Here is a 23,307-nt window from a genome sequence, read left to right on the forward strand (position 1 = left end):
CTCAGTCAACGTTTTGGATTCTTAAGTGGTAGGTGCAACGTGCCTGCATCATTTGACCATGTAGTATGACGTCACGGAGCTCCTTATATACACCTGCTGTATTTATTAAAAACAGTTCCTGCCCAACTTACAGCCCGGTCTGATTACAGCTATGAGTGCTCTGCCCAAAAATGCCCCTTTGTTCGTCGAACGGCACCTACAACGTCATGCGTCGCGATACAAATCATCTCCTTTTGGGGGGGGGGGGGGGAGGGGTAAGATCAGGCACGCTGTAAGATACCGGCTGATGTGCATGTGCCCAGCCAACATGCTTCTCTCCTTGAATCCACTCAGGAGTGTGTAGCTGAACAAAGTTCAGTACAGGCACCTTCACAACAAATGGCTGAAGTGCGCAGGTCCCATGCTTCGCTCCTTAAGTTCCTTCAAGAGTGTGTAACTGAGCAGACTGGCTCAGTCGAGGTACCTTCACAACAAATGGCTGTAGTGCCCAGCCCCAATGCATTGTCTTCAATCATGCCTGATGGGCTTTTAACTGAGCTGTCATGCTCCACTACCTCACATACTGAACATTGTTCATTCTCAAACTTTGCAGAAGAGCACTTAGATGAGCCCCGAGACTCAAACTCTGCTGATGTCACCGAGTCGGTTAAGGCTCCAGCAGTGAAGATAAGTTCATCCGTACGTCCTGCATGCTCTCCTCCCAAATGTAGCCGAAAGTGACGGGCTCGTTTTAAGGACTACATACCTTAATATATGTATATTACTTTCTTGCATACATCATTATTTTACAATAAACTGCAATACTTTTATGTTTTTCTTTTATAATACAGTGTGCGAAGGAGCACCATGTGATGTCACCCTGAATAACATATTTCTCATACCTGCTTGTTAAATGCTACTTAAACGGGTCAAATGCGTACTCATTAGCCTTACTTCATGTACAAGTTATAGCCTGAATTCTGTTCAGGGCATCGCACAATGTGAAATCATCCCAGCATAGTAATAATGAATTTGTTCCTGCAGTCATGCCTGTGATAGCCATTGTATAAGGTTCCTATTTTCATATGGCACAAATGTTTACAACGGTCTTCATGGCTGTGCATCAAATCCTTACTTTGAACCATAGCAGTCAATTGTATTTTTACTAGTCAATCTTACGCATGTCTTATTGCATGCCGAAACTGTTCAGTGCCTTTGCACTGTATAACGATCATATTCCCAATGCAATTGTGCCATTAATTCTGTATCATTTGGTCATGTACTCTTGTATTATACACATAGGATCCTACGTCTCTCCTTTCTTTCTAGGAGGAGATGATGTGGTGTCACAAATCTCTGAGTAAAGTCTCCGATCTTTCAGTCAATGTTTTGGATTGTGACGTCACAGAGCTACTTATATACACCTGCTGTGTTTATTAGAAACGGTTCCTACCCAACTCTCAGCCTGATCTGATTACACCTATGCGCGCTCCACACGGGCACGCCTCTTTGTTCACCGAACGGCAATACAACACAAAACAAATCAAATATATTTTGGGCTGTGCAGGAGCAAACACAGTTGTTAACATTGATTTTTACTTAATCTAAGAATGGGTCTGATTTTGTGCTAAATTTCGTGATGATTTCGCGCTGCTGGCGAAATTTTGCACATAAAGCACGCTCAGTCACTAGACGTCTAAGCTATGCAGAAAAGCCAGCTGTTCAATAGCAAAGGGCACGGGTTTGCAGACAGCGAGGTTGTGCTTGGAGCTCAATGAAGCAGGATGGGGATGACTGCGTGCATGAATCCCACTGCAGTAAGAATGCTCTTTCTAGGAGTTCCAGAAGAATCCTCTTTCCAGAGGATCGGTCCTAATGGACCAATCCTCAGTAGCAATGCCTCTCTATGCGACCTAACCATGCAAATGTGCCAGCTCCCCATCACATGCCCATATCGCACCTCCATGCAGCATATCGCATGCCTGTTAAAACATTTCTGGATAAGAGCGATGGCGGATTCACTATCGCATACATGCCGAAGCGAAACCTGGGGCTGGTAGTACAGATCTCGCAGGTAATGGGCGTTCCACTATAGGCATTACCACGACGCTGCAAGTATGCCACATTTTTCGTTAGTGCGACTGGTGCCAGCGTGACGGCGTAGTGGTTGTTGCTTTGTGTGATGCGTCGGGGTTTCGGTGATCCAACACGGTATACTGAAACATCGCGTCAAGTGTCTAATGGCACCGACAGCGCCCGCGCAGACTGCGCTGGGGAATGCCGGTGAGCGGTTGTCGGGAGGCCTAGGACTTGTCGCCTTCTGATGTGCTCCCTACTGACGCCGAAATCGTTCTGCCGAGACCTGCGCAGTGGTTGCATTGCGATTCCTGACACCATCTTATTTGACAGTTTCACAGGTACTGACACTGCTGTACTGACATGCGCAGAACTCGACAACGGTGAGATCATTCGTCAGGTTTCTGCTGCACCGCCAGACGATGACTCCGAGTCGGAAGATGACGGACCATGTGCTACGCTGCCGTCGCCTGCGGAGCGTGTACAAGCAGTGACTGTGCTTGCAGCCGCCTATAGCAATCGTATGATCCTCTCCGAAATTCAGGCTTATTTGATTGCGCGTAAACGGAACAGCGTGCAACGGCGCATTCACGATTTCTTCAAGCCTACTGCTGAGCCCAAATAAGTGCGTGGAAATAAAGGATTTTTTTTTTTAATCTGCTTCTTCAGACACCTGTTTATTCGCACATTTCCGCAGTCCCCCTGAGGTCCGAATAAATGGTCGGTGACTGTACTCCATTTTCCAAGTTAACATGAGTCAATCACACAATCTTTTAGTGTAATGGCTTACTGTCAATTTTTTTTTACCGATGACAATGTAATTATGATGTTCCAACATATCAAAATAACCAAACTTGCTAATAAATGCATGTCCATATCATTATTCCACATTTAAAGGTAGGTAATATTCAATTTGTATTCAAAACATTTGATATTTGCACACCCTTAGTTTACCTTAGATGACGTATTACTTCTCCAAATTTGTCATGCTTCATCTTTTTGCCTACATCCCAGTGACAGCATTGACATCCTATGGATATCCTGTGGACATGCACTGCATGGACATGGATATCCTATGGATGTGTCGAATACATCCTGTGGACATCCCTCATGTGACTGTTTGACCACACTTTCTGTGTCCCATGGACAACCCTTGCATGTCCGCAAGGGACATCTTGACATTTGCACAGTGTTTGCTATAATGTCTATTATGTTTGCTGCACACTGTGTGACAGATGCAATGGGCAGAGCACCCACACATCAAGAATGGATACATTATGTGAGCATGTCATGCACGCATGTGGATGGAATTGCAGTATACTCATTTTTCTAGGCCTTCCACTATGTGTAAGTGTCTCATTGAACTAATTGAGCTTTTCAAGAGAAATTGCATCATAAAATTCACAAACTACAATGTAGAAATGGGCTGCAGACATGATAACTTCAAATTGTTATTTAATTTATTGTTATTTGAACACATGAGGAAAGATAACTTTGTTATGAGGAAACTCATATACAAAGCCTCCCTGGAGAACAAACATTCACGTGTATGCCAAAAAAGATCCATGTGTGATATCCTGTGACATCCGTGGCAGGATATCCGGAACAGGTCCATGTACAATATTTTTAGAACATCCGAGGTAGGATATCCAAAACTAGACGTTCAGCAAATGTCCTATTCATCTCTGAATGGTATACGGACATTGGGACACGATTGGGATGATCTAGGGAAGAAGTGTTTTACTGGGATACCCAGATTCCATCCCCACCACAAAAACTATACATGACTAAATAACTAAAAGCATCCATTGGCTAATGAGGTTTGACATTCTAAATGATACAACCATGAGAGACGCTGTAGTGATAGGTGCTTTAAGGTGCACGCAAAGCTTGATGAGTGAGGACTTTTGAATTTTGCCCCCAGCGAAATGCGGCCACTGCAGATGAGAACTAATAGTTCAAGCAAATGTTAAAGAAAGGTTATTATTACCATAAACAACTTTTTCTTTGTTGATTTTATCTTTTCAATTTCATACTGGACCGAAATTTAAATACTTTCCAGGCTTAAAGCTTGTCATGAGGCCATGGTGCAAAAGGGTCACACACAGGAAAACAGGACATTTGCAAACATTACATTGTTTAAGGCAAACTGACAAAAATTCCACTGAGGTTAAATTGGCTTTAAAAAAGTATGGTACATACCATTTAAGCAATCTTGACAGAACTATTGCAGGGCTAATAATTGACATTCTTTTTTGACAGCATTTAAATAGTGCCTAACCAGACGACCCAAACTTAGATGGTGGTTCGCAGATGTGACGCAAATCTTTTGAGATATTGAGTGCACAAGCACTATTCGATTTCGGAGACCATGCCAAGAAATCATGCTTGTTTTCGACATTCCTGGTTCAACATAATTTCAGCTGAGTAGAAGTGGCATTGTTTTTATTTAGTATTGATATCAGAAACCTCTATCTTTGCTAGCTTTTCATGGTGCACAGACTTATGTTTCAAACATTAGGTTCTGCAGGGAAGCTACTAGATTCTTTATTGTGTAAGATAATGCACATCTGGAGTTTGTATGACCAGTCAAAACAGGATGTGCACAGCTTTAATGCGTGATTTACTACTGTCCGGTGTGACTCCATCTGAATGCAGCCCCATAGTCACACAAAAGGCTATGCCTTCCACATGTCAGAGACACCGGTCTCTATAATCCATTTCATACCAAGCAGGTAGCACTGCAAAGGCTAGAGAGACTTCTCTCACGATGGCATCCACAACCAAAACATATCTGTGCACCACATATGAAAGACAGTTATGTAGGTATGCACTATGCAATCCATTGTAAAGTCTCATACTTATATGTAGTGAAATATGACGTATTCATTACATGAAAGGCACCAGTGATCTGAACCTATTCACTACCAAACAAGCGGTGTGACATGCTTCTATGACCCGCAGCCACAGCACATAACCTGTGCTTGCGACCAAAATATAGTATGCCGCCCTTCACTGAAAGCTCCAATGTGCACAAGTAATATGTGATTTGACATGAAGTTGCATCCACAAGTTGTAATATTGTCACGTGGTAGTGACGTTAAAGAACACAGTAGCAATACTGTGAAAGACAAAACTAGCTTTTATTGGGCAAACCTGTGCCCACAAAGACAGGCTACACTTAAAGCACAACAATAGCGGCGAACACAGTCGGCGATCGGCGAAAATCTGATCAGCGGGTCAAGCGCGTCGGTTTTTATACATCAATCGTCGAATATTCTAGACTAATCGCTGGGACCCGTGCGCCTTCCACAAAGTTCTACATTATTCGCGTCGCGCACACATGCAATCAGATTACACAAGGTTCGGTCACAGACAGTGGATGGAACCATCGATAACATTCAAGAAACTTCCCACACATGCAAGCGCGTCCTGTGCTGTGCGATAACATTTGTTAGGTGGTGAGAAGTGGTCGCCTGATAAAGATAAAGAAGTACACGTGTCATTACCCCCCTCTTAAAAAGCATCGTCCCGATGCTACGAATATAAGAGAGCAAAACACAAAAGGACACATATTAAATAAAAGTGACAAAACAATGAAAAGAAACAAAGTACAAAGGTCAGTTACGCGAAGTCTCAGAGGTCAATAACGCTGGTAGTACGGCTTGAGTCGCACAATGTGGACTATTTCAGGTTGTGAACAGCGCCACTGAGATAGCGAAATGCCATCTGGCACGACCTCATGGTCCAGTGCGCCAATACGTCGGATGATCTTGTACGGTCCGAAATAGCAAAGCAAAAGCTTCTCGCTCAGTCTTCGTCGGCACATAGGGGTCCAAACCTGAACACGGTCACCGGGCTGGTACTCGACGAAGCGTCGTCAGAGGTTGTAGTGTCGGCTGTCGGTACACTGCTGGTTCTTGATCCGTAGGCGGGCGAGCTGCCGGGCTTCTTCAGCGTGCTGGAGATAGGTCGTAACATCAAGATTCTCTTTGTCGGTGACATGCGGCAGCATGGCATCGAGCGTCATTGTCGGGTTCCTGCCGTAAACCAGCTTAAATGGCGTGAGCTGTGTTGTTTCTTGCACCGCCGTGTTGTAAGCAAAGGTTATGTACGGCAGGACTGCGTCCCATGTCTTGTGTTCGACGTCAATGTACGTTGCTAGCATGTCGGCGAGGGTCTTGTTCAGGCGCTCCGTGAGACGATTCGTCTGCGGGTGGTAGGCAGTTGTCCTCCTGTGGCTTGTATGGCTGTATTGCAGAATGGCTTGGGTGAGCTCTCCTGTAAATGCTGTTCCTCTATCCGTGATGAGGACTTCTGGGGCACCATGTCGCAGCAGAATGTTCTCGATGAAAAATTTCACCACTTCGGCTGCGCTGCCTTTCGGTAGCTTTAGTTTCAGCGAAGCAAGTGAGATAGTCCGTCGCCACAACAATCCACTTATTTCGGGATGTTGACGCCGGAAACGGTCCCAACAAATCCATCCTGATCTGCTGAAATGGTCAGCAAGGAGGTTTGATCGGCTGTGGTAATCCTGCTGGCCTTGTCGGTGGTGTCTTGCCTCGCTGACAGTCCCGGCATGTCTTGACGTAACGGGCGACGTCGGTGGTCAGACGCGGCCAGTAATATCTTTCCTGTATCCTCGACAGCGTTCGGGAGAATCCGAGGTGCCCAGCGGTTGGATCGTCATGTAGGGCGTACAGTACTTCTGGACACAACGCTGACGGAACAACAAGAAGGTAGCTGGCGCATACTGATGTGAAGTTATTCTTTGCGAGCAGGTTGTTTTTTAATGTGAATGAAGACAATCCACGCTTAAATGCCCTAGGTACTAGGTCGGTGTTCCCTTCCAAATACTCGACGAGGCCTTTTAGCTCCGGGTCTGCTCATTGCTGTTTAGTGAAGTCTTCTGCGCTTATTATTCCGAGGAAGGCATCATCCTCATCGTCTTCTGGCAGGGGATCGATGGGGGCGGCTGATAGGCAGTCGGCGTCTGAGTGTTTTCGTCCGGACTTGTAGACTACCGTGACATCATATTCTTGCAGTCTGAGGCTCCACCTCGCCGACCGTCCTGAAGGGCCCGTTAAGTTAGCTAGCCAACACAATGCGGGATGGTCGCTGACGACGTTGAATGGCCTGCCATATAGTTAAGAGCGGAATTTTCCGGTAGCCCAAATGATGGCGAGGCATTCTTTTCAGTCGTAGAATAATTGTCTTCTGCTTTTGAAAGCGACTGGCTAGCATAAGATATCACCTGTTTATGTCCGTTTTTCTTCTGGATTAGGATGGCACCGAGGCCTATGCTACTGGCGTCAGTGTGGATTTCGGTATCGGCGTCTTCGTCAAAATGTGCAAGTACCGGCGGTGACTGCATGCGTCGTTTTAGTTCTTGAAATGCATCAGCCTGCGGCGTTTCCCACTTGAACTCGACATCAGATTTGGTTAGATGCGTTAGCGGCTCAGCGATACGTGAAAAGTCCTTGACAAAGCGCCTGTAGTAGGCACACATGCCAAGGAATCTATGCACTGCCTTCTTGTCGATGGGCTGCGGGAACCTTGCGATGGCAGCTGTTTTCTGCGGCTTGGGGCGTACTCCGGATTTGCTGATGACGTGGCCTAGAAACAGAAGCTCATCGTAAGCGAAGAGGCACTTTTCTGGCTTGAGAGTGAGCCCTGATGATTTGATGGCCTCTAGTACTGTCGCAAGCCGCCTAAGGTGATCGTCGAAATTTCTAGCAAAGACGACGACGTCATCCAAGTAAACAAGACAGGTCTGCCCCTTCAATCCTGCTAACACCGTGTCCATGACGCGCTGGAAACGTTGCAGGCGCCGAGCACAGTCCGAATGGCATGACCTTCAACTCGTACAGGCCGTCTGGCGTGATGAAGGCAGTCTTTTCGCGATCTCTCTTGTCGACTTCTATTTGCCAGTAGCCAGACTTGAGGTCCATCGACGAGAAGTATTTAGCGTTGCAGAGCCGATCCAATGCCTCCTCTATCCGTGGAAGGGGGTACACATCCTTCTTCTTGATCTTGTTCAGTCGACGATAATCGACGCAGACACGTAGGGTTCCGTCCTTTTTCTTCACCGGGACAACAGGAGATGTCCATGGGCTTTACGACAGCTGGATGATGTCGTCGCGGAGCATTTCGTCGACTTGTTGCCTAATGGCATCACGTTCACGCGTCGAAACTCGGTAAGGGCTCTGGCGGAGTGGTTGAGCGCACTCTTCGGTTATTATGCGATGCTTTGCAACTGGTGTTTGTCGTATCCTCGATGACGTCGAAAAGCAGTCCTTGTATCGTCGGAGAAGACTTCTGAGCTGTTGCTGCTTGCTGATGGGGAGACTTGGATTTAAGTCTGAGTCTGGTTCGGGAACTATGGTCGTCGGGGTAGATGCAACAGAACCGGAGAGAACGCATTACTGGTTTCCAGAATTTCCTTGATGTACGCGATCGTAGTGCCCTTGTTGCCCCGTGTTCGAACTCCTGGCTGAAATTTGTCAGCAACACTTTAGTTTTTCCTTCGTGCAGTCGAGCGATCCCTCTTGTGACGCAAATTTCACGATATTGCAGTAGATGTTGGTCACCCTCGATGACGCCTTCTACGTCAGCAGGTGTTTTGGTGCCGACGGAAATGACAATGCTGGAGCGAGGCAGGATGCTGACTTGACTTTCGAGCAAGCTTAAGGCATGGTGACTACGAGAGCTCTCCGGCCGTATCGCTCGATCTTCCGACAGCGTTATCGACTTCGACTTCAGGTTGATGATTGCGCTGCGTTGGTTCAGGAAGTCCATGCCGAGAATGACGTCTCGTGAACACTGTTGGAGGATAACGAAGGTGGCAGGGTAAGTCCGGTCATGAACGGTAATTCTTGCCATGCAGATCCCAGTCAGCGTGATGAGGTGGCCTCCAGCGGTCCGAATTTGAGGGGGCTCCCATGCAGTCTTAACCTTCTTCAACTGGGCGGCGATGTGTCCACTCATGACGGAGTAATCGGCCCCTGTGTTGACTAAGGCGGTGACTGTGTGGCCGTCGAGAAGCACGTCGAGGTCGGTGGTTCTTTGTCTTGCATTACAGTTAGGTCTTGGCGTCGGATTACGGCTGTGTCGCGTTGACCTGTGGCTGGTATGGTATGTCGTCAGGTCGTCTTTTGTTGACATATTCTTTGCTTCCACCCTTCGTCAGAACGGCAGCATGTCGTTATGTCGTCGAGGTAGTTTCTTCGACATCTTGGTCAGCGGCGGAGGATCTTCGTCAGTTCGACGAACAGCAATCACACACGTTGCTGCTTTTAGTTTTCCGGATATGGGCTCGCTGACCGGCCCTGGGCTGGGCCAGTGTATGGACGGCGCTGTGGCGACAGGTAGCGGCCTGGTGATGACGAACGGGACGGTGGTCGAGGGCTCCACTGAGTAGTGGCGAGGTAGTGGGCGATGGCACGAGGGCGTTCACCTTCCCTCGGGCGCTGTGCGTTAACGGTGAAGCCTCGCAATCCCAGGTGGCGGTATGGGCATCGGCGGTACACATGGTCGGCTTCGCCGTAGTGGTAGCAGAGCGGGCGGTGGTCGGGGGCGTGCCAAATGTCCGTCTTCCTCGCGTAGGTGCGCTGGGCGACGGGTGGCCGTGCTGGCGGCTGCGGTGGCGGACAACGGAATTGCGGCGTTACAGGGCCCTGGCGCGGTTGCAGAGGGGGACCTTGACGGCGTGCGACGAAGGCGTAGGTCATCACTTCTGGCTGGGGATGTGGTAATTGAGGTTGCACCTCAGGAACTCCCAGCGATCGCTGAACTTCATCTTTCACGATTTCAGCGATCGAAGCTAGTTGTGGCTGTTGACGAAGGCAAGACCTTGCGCAGTTCTTCGCGCACAATGGCCCTGATGGTCTCTTGGAGATCAACGGAGCCCAGCGCTTAGATGGCGCGCTGAGGCGCGAGCACTTGGCGGTTATATTGCCTAGTGCGCATTTCTAAAGTTTTCTCAATTATCGTAACCTCTGTCAGGAACTCAGCTATGGTCTTTGGTGGGTTTCGGATTAGTCCGGCGAAAAGTTCTTGCTTTACGCCTTGCATCAAGAAACATACTTTTTTCTCTTCGGACATTTCCAGGCCGGCATGCCGGAAAAGACAGGTCATCTCTTCTGTGAAAATGGCGATGGTCTCATTGGGTAGTTAGCCTCGGGTTTCCAGCAGAACTTCGGCCCTTTCTTTTCGGACAACGCTTGTGAACGTCCTCAGGAAGTTACTGCAGAGGAGGTCCCATGTTGCAAGGGTGGACTCCCGGTTCTCGAACCAAGTCCTCGCGGCATCTTCCAAGGAGAAGTACACATGTCGTAGCTTATCCTCAGATGTCCAGTTGTTAAAGGTCGAGATCCTTTCGAAGGTTTCAAGCCAGGTTTCCGTATCCTCCTACGTAGCTCCACGGAAGGTAGGGGGCTCTCTGGGTTGTTGAAGTACAACGGGTGACACTGGGCTGCCATTGTGGTTGTCTTGGCCACAATCTTTTTGGTCTTCTCAGGTAGAAGTCCGTGCGCCGGGGGCAGCTGCAGTAGACGTCGGCTTGCTCGATAGTCTGGAACTACGTTGGTGCTCTCCTTGCGGTCCGGGCTTGGATCACAGCTTGTGGGGTCGTCCGGTACATGGACGAAAAGCACCTCCACCAGATGTCACGTGGTAGTGACGTTAAAGAATACAGTAGCAATACTGCGAAAGACAAAACTAGCTTTTTATGGGCAAACCTGTGCCCACAAAGACAGGCTGCACTTAAAGCACAACGATAGCGGCAAACACAGTCGGCGATCGTCGAAAATCTGATCAGCCGGTCAAGCGCATCGGTTTTTATACATCAATCGTCGAATGTTCTAGACTAATCGCTGGGACCCGCGCGCCTTCCACAAAGTTCTACATTATTCGCGTCGCGCACACATGCAATAAGATTACACAAGGTTCAGTCACAGACAGTAGATGGAACCATCGATAACATTCCAGAAACTTCCCACACATGCAAGCGCGTCCTGCACTGTGCGATAACATTTGTTAGGTGGTGAGAAATGGTCGCCTGATAAAGCTAAAGTACATGTGTCAATATCATCATCAGCAACAGCAGCAACTTATTATATGTCCACTGCAGGACGAAGGCTTCTCCTTGTCATCTCAAATTAACCCTGTCCTGCGCCACCTGATTCCAACTACCACTTGCGAATTTCTTAATTTCATCACCCCATCTAGTCTTCTGCCATCCATAGTAAAATATTTTTGCGCGCACAATTGACAAGGACACAGTGAAGGGGGACGCACGAGCGCTCGTGTGTCCCCCTTCACTGTGTCCTTGTCAATTGTGCGCAAAAAAATATTTTACTATGAATTCGTACCAAATCGCCCAACTATCAGTTCTGCTGCAGTTTCTTCTGCCATCCTCGACTGCGCTTCCCTTCTCTTGGCACCCACTCTGTAACCGTAGTAATCCACCAGTTATCTAAGCTACGCGTTACATGTCCTGCCAAGCTCCTTTTATTTCTCTTAATGTCAATTAGAATTTCGGCTATATCTGTTTGCTCTCTCATCCAAACTGCTCTTTCTGTCTCTTAACATTACGCCTAGCATTCTTCGTTCCATCACTCTTTGCGCGGTCCGTAACTTGTTTTCGAGCTTTCGTTTTTGCCCACAAGTTTTTGCCCCATATGTTAGCATTGGTAGCATGCACTGATTGTACACCTTTCTTTTTAAGAATAATGGTAAGCTTCCAGTCAATATCTGACAATGTCTGCCGTATTCACTCCAACCCATTTTTATTCTTCTGTAAATTTCCTTCTCATGAACAGCGTCTAGGTCTACGTACTCCTTCACGGACTTCAGAGGCTGACTGGCGATCCTGAACTCTTGTTTCCTTGCCCGACTATTGATCATTATCTTTGTTCTGCTGCATATTAATCTTCAACCCAACTTTTACACTCTCTCTGTTAAGGTCCTCAATCATTTGTTGTAACTCATCCCCAGTGTTGCTGAACAGGAAAATGCCATCTGCAAATCGAACGTTGCCGAGATATTCGCCGTTGATCCTAACTACTAAGCCTTCTTTGTTTAATAGTACCAATACTTCTTCCAAGCACGCAGTGAAGCATGCAGAGATTGTGTCACCCTGTCTGACCCCTTTCTTTATAAGTATCTTTCTATTTTTCTTGTGTAGAATTAAGGCCGCTGTGGAATCTCTGTAGATATTTTCCAAGAAAGTTAAGTAAGCGGTCTCTACTCCTTGATTACGTAATGCCTCTATGACTACTGGTATCTCTACTGAATCAAATGCCTTTTTGTAATCTGTGAAAGCCATATACACAAGCTGATTGTACTCTGCAGATTTCTCGATAACCTGGTTAATGACATGGATGTGATGCATTGTAGAGTAACCTTTCCTGAAGCCAGCCTGTTCCCTTGGTTGACTAAAGTCCAGTGTCGCCTTGTTTCTATTGGAGATTATTTTGGTGTATATTTTATATAATACTGGAAGTTAGCTAATAGGCCTATAATTTTTCAATTTTTTAACATCTCCCTTTTCGTGGATTAGTATAATGTTTGCATTCTTCCAGTTTTCTGGGACCCTTGCATTCAATAGACACTTCTTATAGAGAGCCGCCAGTTTTCCTAACATTATGTGTCCTCCATCTTTGATTAAATCGACTGTTATTCCATCCTCTTCTGCCGCTTTTCCCCGTTTCATGCCTTGCAAGGCCTTTCTGACCTCATCTCTAGTTATAGGAGGACTTTCTGTATATTGTTCATTATTGTTTCGAATAGAGTGCTCCTGAGTCTTCTTGGTACCTTACAGGTCAGTATAGAATTCTTGCGCTGCATTTTTTATACCTTCGAGATCGCTGCTTATCTTTCAGTGCATACATCTTGGTTTGTCCTATGCCAAGTTTCCTTCTCACTGATTTCAGGCTGCGTCTATGTTTTACGGCTTCCTCAGTTTTTCTTACATTATAATTTTGAATATACTTTATTTTTGACTTTGTTGATCAGTTTTGACAGTTCCGCAAATTCTATCTGATCTCTTGAGTTGGACACTTTCATCCTTTGTCGTTTCTTTATTAGGTCCTTTGTTGCTTGGGAGAGCTAACTTACTGGTTGCCTTGGTGTGTTGCTCCCATTTCAATTGCTGCTTATGAAGCCAGCCTAGTTATGGTTTCATTCATTACCTCTATGTCAGCTTCATCTCTCTGTTCTAAGGCTGCATATTTGTTTGCAAGTACCATCTTGAATTGGTCTGCTTTTACCCTTACTGCATCTGGGTTGGCCTGCTTATTCTTGACCAATTTTACTCTTTCTCTCTTCAAATTGAGGTGAATCCTAGCCTTCACTAACCTATGATCACTGCACTTTACCCTACCTAACACTTTTACATCCTGCACTATGCTGGGATCGGCAGAAAGTATGAAATCTATTTCATTTCTTGTTTCTCCATTAGGGCTCTTCCAGGTCCACTTTCTGTTGCTACGCTTCTTGAAGAACATATTCATTATTCTGAGTTAATTCTTTTCCACGAATTCTACTGACATCTCTCCTCTAGTGTTTGTATAAGCAACGCTATAGTTGCCAATAGCTTGTTCACTAGCCTGCTTATTCCCCACTTTTGCATACAGGTCACCCACGACTACAGTATACCGAGTTAGCACTTTTCGCATTGCTAATTCAATGTCTTCATAAAACATATCTACTTATCATCATCATCATGACTGGAACTTGGAGCGTAGGCTTGTACCACCTCTAATCTATACCTCTTACTAAGTTTTATTGTGACTACTGCTATCCTCTCATTAATGCTGTAGACTTCATCTATGTTGCCCGCTAAGTCCTTATGGATTAGGAATTCTAGTCAGCACTGCTTCTTATGAAGTCCTCTATAGTAGAGGACATGTCCGTTATTCAGCAATGTACAAGCCTCACCATTCTAACCTCACTAAGGCCCATGATATCGCAAATAATGACTGGTAGTTCCTGAAAGAGCAGTGCTAGGCTAGCTGCCAGGATCAGTTTCCAGTAGTAGATGTTCAGTAGAAAATATTGCAGATCAAAAAACAACTGCCCTGCAAAAGGCGTGGAGTGAGGTCTCTATGACTGCACTTAGTTGCACAGCTTCCGCAATGTTGTCTGCTAAGCATTAAACCTAGTATAATATTAATATAGAGACATTAGCCATTTTTTTTTCACCAGCAATAACATAATGAAACAGCCTACATTCCAGTATGACTTCCAGTAGACCACTGGACACCTTCCCAGCACAACTTGAAAATTACTTAGCCTCCACAATCATAAGCCAATAAGTGCTTTCGTTTTGCTCCATTTCACAAATCATACTTCCAGAATCCCTACCTGCATAAAAACATTCCTTCACCCTCAACATATGGTTGATCTCACATTGTTCATCTTGCCATAAAGTTTGTACATTGCAGTGCCACACTAGAACCTGTCTTGGGTCTTTCATTCCAGGCTCTAGGCTTCAGTTGACCTTAACCATTACCTCTTTCTGCCTTATTTTGTTAAAGCTGAATTCGCATTTACCCACTCCTCTCTGTAATACCTTTGGTCCTGAGGGCACATTAGAAAAAAAAAATTTTATTAAATGCCTGTGGCAACTAACTTTCCCTTTTTTTCACTAATTTAATAACTATGCCTATACCGACCGTTAGTTCCTTTGTTTGAGGTCATGCTTTTTTTTTTTATTAGGAAACAAATTAATATATGTAGCTGTGTAACTTTATATTTGTAACCTATTTTGTTCTGATGCATAAATTGTTGACTTCTAGTGTGTGTTATGTTCTAGCTACCACAGGCATTGCTTTTTACCTGTTTACAAGTGTTCACTTTCCGAATGCTTATGGAACCACTTCACTGACTGATTGCATTGTATTGCGGTGTATGCCCTACCTGCAATAATCTTTGCTGGGATTCGCAGTATGCTCTCAACGAAAATAAATTGACGGAGACTTGAACATAACTTCTCAACCAGCAAGCAGCCGGTTCACAACATCCATGAAAGGCACAATTGTTTTAAAGTGTAAGCTGGCTGGCAAAACTAAGCGCAACATCTGCCTCAGTGCAGTGTTTATGAGGAAACCAGGGGACATGCAGGATCAGGCATACATGAACTACTATAACGACGCCTGCGCCAGTAGACCACTCAAGCATCTGCATTGAAATCTGGCACGGACAGACATTAGTATTAAGCAATTGTATCAAGACATCTTCTTCTTCATGACACCACGTCATGCCAAGGGTAACGGAGTCCATTTCGCAAGTTCAAGAGTTAGTATCTGGGCAAAGGTACACCAGCAATTAAAATCACAAGAACACAAAAATTCTACTTATTACCTACAATTCCTTACAAAGTGACATCGAATTGGCAAGGTCTCTGGAGCAGAATGTACTGTGCCTTGGCTAAGAGCCCCAGGCGAACAAAATTAATTGAGTCATCCACTTCACTGCCCCTCACACCTGACCTTGCTCTGAGGTCCATCAATCACTCGATTGAACAAGTGACAATGGGTCACTCACCCTGGAGGTGGACAAGCTGGTGGTCGACCAAAAACTGGAGTGCCCCATCGAGATCTTTTGCTCCATCATGAGTGCAAAGTTGGTGGTGCAGAGTGCACTGAGTGTAGAGGCGGAGTTCCTCTGGCTTGTTTGCCACACCACTGGCCACCACCTGATGAGTTTGAAGGAAAAAAAAACACGAACAAAACTGCAATAACGGTTATAATGACATTAAGAAGCACTCGGCTAAATGAAGCAGGCAGTCCATCTCAGCATGATAAAAAGGCACTTTCAGATTGCACGTGAACAATAATTAAAGATCATCCAGAGTAAGAATGAATAGCTACAGCATGAAAATTTTTTAAATGCAAAGGATTCTTTGCTTACTCCAGTCACTCTGAGTCTATCTAGTTATCTAGCCTCTTACTCCGATCTAGTGACCCAGGTTGTCTACTAGCTTGGGCCACAAGTCACTCATGGTGACAATGCCATCGTAGTGTTTCTTTAACGGGATATAAATGAGGGCATGCATGACATGCATGTCCTCACGGTCATATCTTTGCAGGGGTGCTGAACCACCTGTAATTAAAGTCGAGAAATACATTTGAAGCTAAACTTAAATATTTCAGAAATACCTTGCTGCAGAAAGTACTTCAATCCGTACAGTATAAACAGAGTTATTGGTAATCAAACATCCCATTCACGGCACTTCCACTCCTCCTTCGATGCCTTGCACTGCAAAGGCTATGCTGGCACCTCAACTATGCTGGCACCGTCATGTTAACTATATAATTGCTAAGGCGTATAGAGTTCTTGCTATGCTACGTAGAAATGCGAAGTGCTTTCCCTTAGAAACAAGGAACCTGCTTTACAAGACTAACATAAGACCAATACTGGAATATGCTTGTACTATCTGGGACCCGTGGACTGCGACAGACATAAAGAAACTAGAAAGAGTACAAAGCTTAGCAGCCCGTTTCGTGGTACAAAATTATACTCGGTATTTTAGCGCATCCCAAACAAAGGAAACATTAGGCTGGAATACACTTCAAAATCATAGAAAAACATTCAGATTAAAATTTTTGCACAATATATATCATTCTAAAACCGGCATCAATCGTGATAGCTACATAAGGCCACCGGAGTACACTTCTGGCAGGCGCGATCACCCACTTAAGATTAAAGAGTATAGATGCAGAACGGAGCTTTTTAAGATGTCATTTTTTCCTAAGCCGGTCAGTGAGTGGAACAGGTTGCCCAGCGATGTTGTATCGCTATCTTCAAATGATGCCTTTGCCTCAGCTGTATGACTTGCATTTTTTTTTCTGTACTTAGTGCTTGCGTCAACAGAACCGCTTTGTTTCACTTTGCACATGTACGGTTATGCTCTGCTTCTTTGTTTCTTCTTTTTGTTGTGACGGCGATTTGCCCTGATCTGTATCTTTTTTTTTTCATGTATTCTATATCAACTGCTGTTTCTCAATGATATATGTACTTCTCCCCCCCCACTGTAATGCCAAACTGGCGCTGTGGGTACTGTGATAAATAAATAAATAAATAAATAAATAAAATAAATAAATAAATAAAGGCTAAGGCAGAGTGGTTTGCGCCCACAACGCTCCGCTTGCTGAACGTCACCGTGGCACGCAGTACAAATTGGGTTTTGGATGTACACATAGACGCCACTGTTTACGATTTTGGCACCTACGACACGCCAAATTAGGTTGTTCTCAGCGAGCCGCACTGCGCTCAGTCAGCGGACTCATTGCGGCACCCCACAGCAGTCGCAGTATCTAAGCTACGTAGCAGGCCGTCACTACATGCAGCTGCAGTGCATATGCACGGCATTTGCTTTGTGCATGACAGGGTTCGAGTGCGTGCTCGTGCTCAGATGCTCTTGTCTGGCCATTCTACGTGTTGCGGACCGGCTTTGTCCTGCGCCAACGTGACGGACTGATAGCATCCAAATCCAGCTTGTGCCCATTGAAGCACTTTCAATAGCTCAATACCAAGTGAAGTCTACCAAGGCATCTAGCCAGGAACGGCCAGAAGTCCCAGCGCGCTGGCAAGTGTGCAAGTGGTCTGACCTTAAGGCTTGCACGGCTTGAGGCTAGTTTAGTGTTAAAAACTAATTGAAATTAGTGAAACACAACTGCTATCACACACATAAGCAGTGTGGCCAAAGTTCAGTTCTTACGCAGGCAGCCGTGGCCAAGTATGAGCAGATAATAGTAGGCTTGTTCCGAAAGTATCTTTATTAGCCTCTTTATGAAACTTTGTCACTAAACATACACAGTAACAGTAGGAAAAGTACACTGATCCAAACACCCATCTTGATCGATGTCAGCTATGGCCCACAGCAGCCACATATGGGAATCTGCGGTATTACGAAATAAAGCATAAAAAAAGAGTGAGGAGCAGGCTTCTGTTAAAAAGAGCGTTTGAGATTAAAGTTACTTCGTGCTCCACTTGTGAGCTCCATGCACTAAACACGACTGTGAAACTTGGCTGAGATGTTCATAGCAACGTATGCTATTGACAAGGGTGGTTAGGAACCCTTTAGCGTTAACTTTGCTGCACACTATACATGTACCACTCCTGCTTGTACATCTGCATGTGCGTGTGTACATGAATGAATGAATGAGCAAGCAAGCATAAGAGAACGGGCAAGTCAAAGCAGCACCAACCTCCAGCAATGCCCTGCGCAAGCTGGTGCTGCTGCCCGAGAGGCAGGAAGTGATGGGCTGCGCTTCTGCACTACTCAGTCGCCGTGCCAGAGGTCGATCCACGTCACGGCACATCAGGATGCTCTCGCCTGTCAGAAAATGCACCAGAGTCATTCTCCTTGAGCGATGCACATCGCCAGGAATGCAAACAATGCACGAACCTAACACGCTTACACAACCACACTGAAATTCAGGCACGCTCTTGGTGACAGTGTATCCTCATCCCACACTGTAGCAAGGAATGCTACAGTGTGGACAAAGACATAGAGAATAAGCTTTATTCAATAATTTGAGCTCACTGCTCTTCGGCCGAGGTGGGTGGCCTCCCTAGCCTGAGAAGCTGTGGATCTGCATTGCCAGCCTGGTCTTGTCCACCAGGCGTTGCTGGTCCTCAAGGTCCACACACGTCAGCTAATCCTCCCACAGCTCTTCGGTCAGCGCTGTAAGGTTGTTTAGTCTCAGACTGAACCAACACTCAAATACCATGTGGTATAATGCAGCTGCATACGCAAGCCGTGTAGGTGTGTTCTGTGCAGGAATGTGCCTGTTTGAAGTCTTCCGAGTATGACTGCATCGTCTCTTGTTAGCCTGCAGTGACGAAGTGAGTGCAGTCTTCTTGTGTTCTCATAATGGCTGAGAATTTTCATGTGTTTGTCCTGTACTCCTTCACCCGGGTGACTGATTCAGCGGCAGCCCGGCGGGATAATCCAGAGAACGTGACTTCGGGCAGCAGCGTGAGCCACCAGATCACCCGCCAGGGATTTGTGCTCCAGTGCACAGACAATATAGATGTCTGGTAAGACCAACAAAAAAGTAAACTAGCTATAGAAAATTGAAGCTCAAATGCGACCAAGGTAAGTAGTCTACATGTACACGCCACTACAAGGAATATTACTAAGTAGCCAGCAATATGCAAATTCTAGCCAACATTTGAAGTGAAAAACAGTCATGTCTGCTTAAAACAAGTTTGGAAGCATGCTTTTCCACTTGATCAATCTGATTTCGATTCATCAAACTTCTCTTCCGGTGTGCTACGAAAGCAAGACACAAACACTTAGGCCAAAGGTCTCCCTGTTCAGATTCTGCTTTGTAGTGTCGATGAAAATACAGTGGAATTTCATTATTTCAAACTCCAAGAAAAGTGAGAATTACCTAGAGTAAAGCTTATTTCAAACTGATGACAGCCTCTGAATACAAAACTACAATGTACTCTGCAAATAAGCGCATGATAACCACAATGCACATGCTTGAACTTTAGCATGAACCAAGCGGCTTGCTTTTTGCTCATCATCATCAGCCTATTTTATGTCCACAGCAGGATGAAGGCCTCTCCCCACAATCTCCAATTACCCCTGTCCTGCGCCAGCCGATTCCAACTAGCACCTGCAAATTTCCTAATTTTGTTGCACCACCTAGTTTCTATCGTCCTCTACTATGCTTCCCTTCTCTAGGTACCCATTCTGTCACTCTAATGGTCCAACGGTTATCTACTCTATGCATTATATGACCTGCCCAGCGCCATTTTTTTCCCTTCATGTCAATTAGAATGTATCGCTCTCTTTTTGTCTCTTAAAGTTATGCCTAGCATTCTTCGTTCCATCGCTCTTTGCGCAGTCCTTAACTTGTTCTCAAGTTTCTTCGTCAGTCTCTGCCCCACATGTCATCACCGGTATGAACTGATTGTATACCTTCCTTTTCAATGATAACGGTAAGCTTCCAGTCTTAGTTTCAGTTATTCAATATACCGCATATATATAGTTCCTTTTCGAATATGAATATGAATGGTTAGTGTGTACTATTAAGGTAGGATTGAATACTTTGAATGTTCATCCATTCTTGGATTAAACATAACAGATAAGTTCTCCTGTGCTTTCTCTTGCTTTGTCGGTATATTTCAGATGTAACAAAAAATCCAATCAGGAGGATTTTTTTACTGGATTTTTTGTTACATCTGAAATATAGACCGTTTTTTCGTAGGCGCCGCCATATTGTGAATGCAGTGGTGCCGCCTATGAGTAGCGCCATACTGGCTTGGGTGAAAGCGGTCTTTGGCATGGCAGGTATACGCTCAGCGGTAGGTTCTGGCATTTGTTTTCACGGTCATGCGGTTTGTTTAGCATGACGTGCGTCTTCTACGTGGTGAACGGTTCTGTGAGACGTGCTGAAGTGGTTTAAGGCATCATGGCCGGAATTTCTGCTGGCGTTGAAGTGGACGGAACACGCAGCGCGATGTGTGCGCACATATGTGAGCCTACAATCAGCCTCGGAGATCAATTGTGTATTTCCGAATGTTCCAATCACTAATGTGACCTATTGCAGTATTATCCTCTATTTCTAAGCTATGGTTCAGGAGCCATGAAACATACGCGACGATCGTAACAGCGTGGGTACCGTTCTGCTACGATAGGAGCTGTGCTGTTATACTTTGACAAGCATTCAAACTGTTCGCTGCAGGTTACATTGCGTGACTACTTGGTTGGATGGATGAAGCCTCCACCCGTGAATAAAATAGTTTTGGCTAGTAATAGCAGCATACCTTAAAGCCTGAATTAAGCTTGTACAGCAAAGCCACCGTTTACGAACTGTGCAAGCATCCTAAGCAGTAGTAGGTGCTGGATTACAGATATCTTTGTTCTATATGGCGCATGGTCCAAGCATACGGCATCAGCGGTTATATATTTATAAACGTTGTGCGGCGTTAGCCTGTTCTCTCTTGCTTTTTAGAGAAAGAGGATGATAACTGAATTTTTTTTTCGGTTGTGTTTGTTCAGTTCTCTACGACGCACTCACACGTATTACGAAAATTTGGCGCTCAAAAATAGCCATCGCATTCTTTTTATGCGAACCCTCTCATATATTATGGCTGTATACAGGCCAAAAAAGCAATGCCGAAGCACACAGCTTATATATGTATCGAGCTGACTCACCAACCGCAGTGATCGCTGTGTTGAGCAGCGCCATGGGCCTCATGCAGCAAGGCTAGCATAGACATATGGTAATTTCAAGCATACTAGACTTGAAATGTGCGAGAACGATGCCAGTGCATCACAAAGATTTGATAGTGCCTGCCGCTTAGATGCATCGTGGTTGCCTTAGGTTGGCCGTGCACGAGCATGCGCTCTTATGATTTATGTTTTACTCTGTACGCCAAGCGATCAGATAGTGAGGAGATTTAAATTTCATGCTGTTAATACAGAGACACTGGTTTTCTTTGTTGAATTAAAACCGATATAAGCAAAATAGTTCACAACACATACACACACCGCGACTGATAATGTGCGTACACTGTGGCTGATAAAGCGCGTCACATTTTTTTGCCCCCAAGAGATATTTCCACCTACTGTAGCTACCGATGCATCGAAAGGCTTCCCTGACAACCTTATATTAACGAACATGGCGTAAATTTCAGAAAGTCAGATCTAAAACATCTCGAAATCGTTCCGCAGCACGCGACAGCAACACTTTCAAGCAGCACCGCGCAGGATCTCCCAAGCCAGAGAGGAGGAAAGGCTGTCCGCACGCCCTATCCTTCTCGCCCGATGAAACAGTCTATACAGACAAAGCAAAAGATAGCACAGAGGAACTTATCTATTATGTTTAATTAAAAAATGGATGAATATTGGAAGTTTTCAATCCTACCCTAATAGTACACACTAACCATTCATATTCATATTCGAAAAGGAACTATGTATATATATGCGGTATATTGCATAACTGAAACTAACGAACGTTTACACAACAACCCACTGTTGAAGTCTCATAACTGTTATTCTTTTACTAAACAATGTATCACAAATTATCAAAGGAGAAACAACAACAAAGGTTTTCAAACCAATGCAAAAACGAAATGAGTAATGCAAGCTTTGCTTTCAGTTTCACGGTGGAAGCCCACATCACAACCTGTATTTTTGCTTGTTGTCCGTCATTTAATGTTTCTGGCATTCTAGTTTTATAGCAGTTTAATATTTTACGCTACAACCAGTGTTGTTTACATTGCAACAGGCCCTTTTACATCTGCCTATGGCAAGTAAGTCTTTGACCAGCTTTTTTTTTCTTTTTCCACAATTTCTGATCATTTTTCGCCAACAATTTATTTCAAATTCTTGGAAAGCTGATCATACAGCAGCCATTCATATTTGAGAACCTTGTTTGCAACCAGGCTCTAAAATTGTTAAAAGGCTTTTTGTGCATATTTTTAAGGACAATTAGTGGTGATGTGCATAAAACTGATTCTTTGTCCCAAATAGTTACTAGGTGTTCTTTATGCACTAATCAGTACAAGCAATATTGCTGCTGTACTTATTTGTACTTACGACTACAGTCGACTCTCGTTACGACAAACCCTGATAATACGACAAAAAATGTCTGTTCTATCCGAAGTCTGTAATTCCAAAACTCCTCACTTCTGAAACTTTGGTCGCAGTGTCTGACAATGTTATTGCAAAGGGTAAATGACGAACATTAAAAAAAACAATAGCAGTTTTGCTTGAAAGGTAAAGCATCGATTGCGATAGCAAATTAGTAGACAGCTATGCGAAGTAAGGATAGTAGTTTTATCTAGCTCAATGACCACGAAAAGTGGCCATCAAAACTGCAGTGAGGAAGTGCGGCAGCAGCAGCGAATGAATTGACCTTCGTGCTGTCTCTCGCTTCAATGTGAACTAAACGTCGAAAGCACAGTGCACACAAAGCTAACAGCCCTGGGTGCACTTTGTCCACATCGCAGATCGCTTTCATGATACGGTGGCCGCGCAGCCACGCCATAAGCAGCAGCCACCAAAGTAGAACCACCCTCTCTCTTGCTTCCTCCAGTGCCTCGTGCACAAAAGAAGACGGCGCATTTCCACCTTGCCTTCCTACTCTCACGTGCGCGATATTGAGCCGCAATCGTTGGCTGACCCTCGCAAGTCATTTGTCAGTCTATGGCGACACGGCAAAAGTATGTTTTATACGCCCAATTTTGAAAAGAATTACCACTAATTTCATCCACTGTAGCTGA

The 23,307-nt window shown here is 45.1% G+C and overlaps 1 protein-coding gene across 4 annotated transcripts in view; it reads right to left on the reverse strand.

The window, feature by feature from the left end:
- The window catches only part of PolQ (DNA polymerase theta), a 241,147-nt gene that overhangs the window by 114,323 nt on the left and 103,517 nt on the right, over positions 1-23,307 (reverse strand). For all 4 annotated transcript variants that reach the window (XM_070522614.1, XM_070522613.1, XM_065438973.1 and 1 more), the window contains 2 exons: positions 18,270-18,397; positions 15,604-15,754 (listed from right to left, as the gene is read on the reverse strand). In XM_070522614.1, the coding sequence (XP_070378715.1) occupies positions 15,604-15,754; positions 18,270-18,397 (279 nt within the window). The remainder of the gene's footprint in view (positions 1-15,603; positions 15,755-18,269; positions 18,398-23,307) is intronic.

Source organism: Dermacentor albipictus, chromosome 7 (assembly GCF_038994185.2).
Source record: "Dermacentor albipictus isolate Rhodes 1998 colony chromosome 7, USDA_Dalb.pri_finalv2, whole genome shotgun sequence".
Classification (NCBI taxonomy): Eukaryota; Metazoa; Arthropoda; class Arachnida; order Ixodida; family Ixodidae; genus Dermacentor; species Dermacentor albipictus.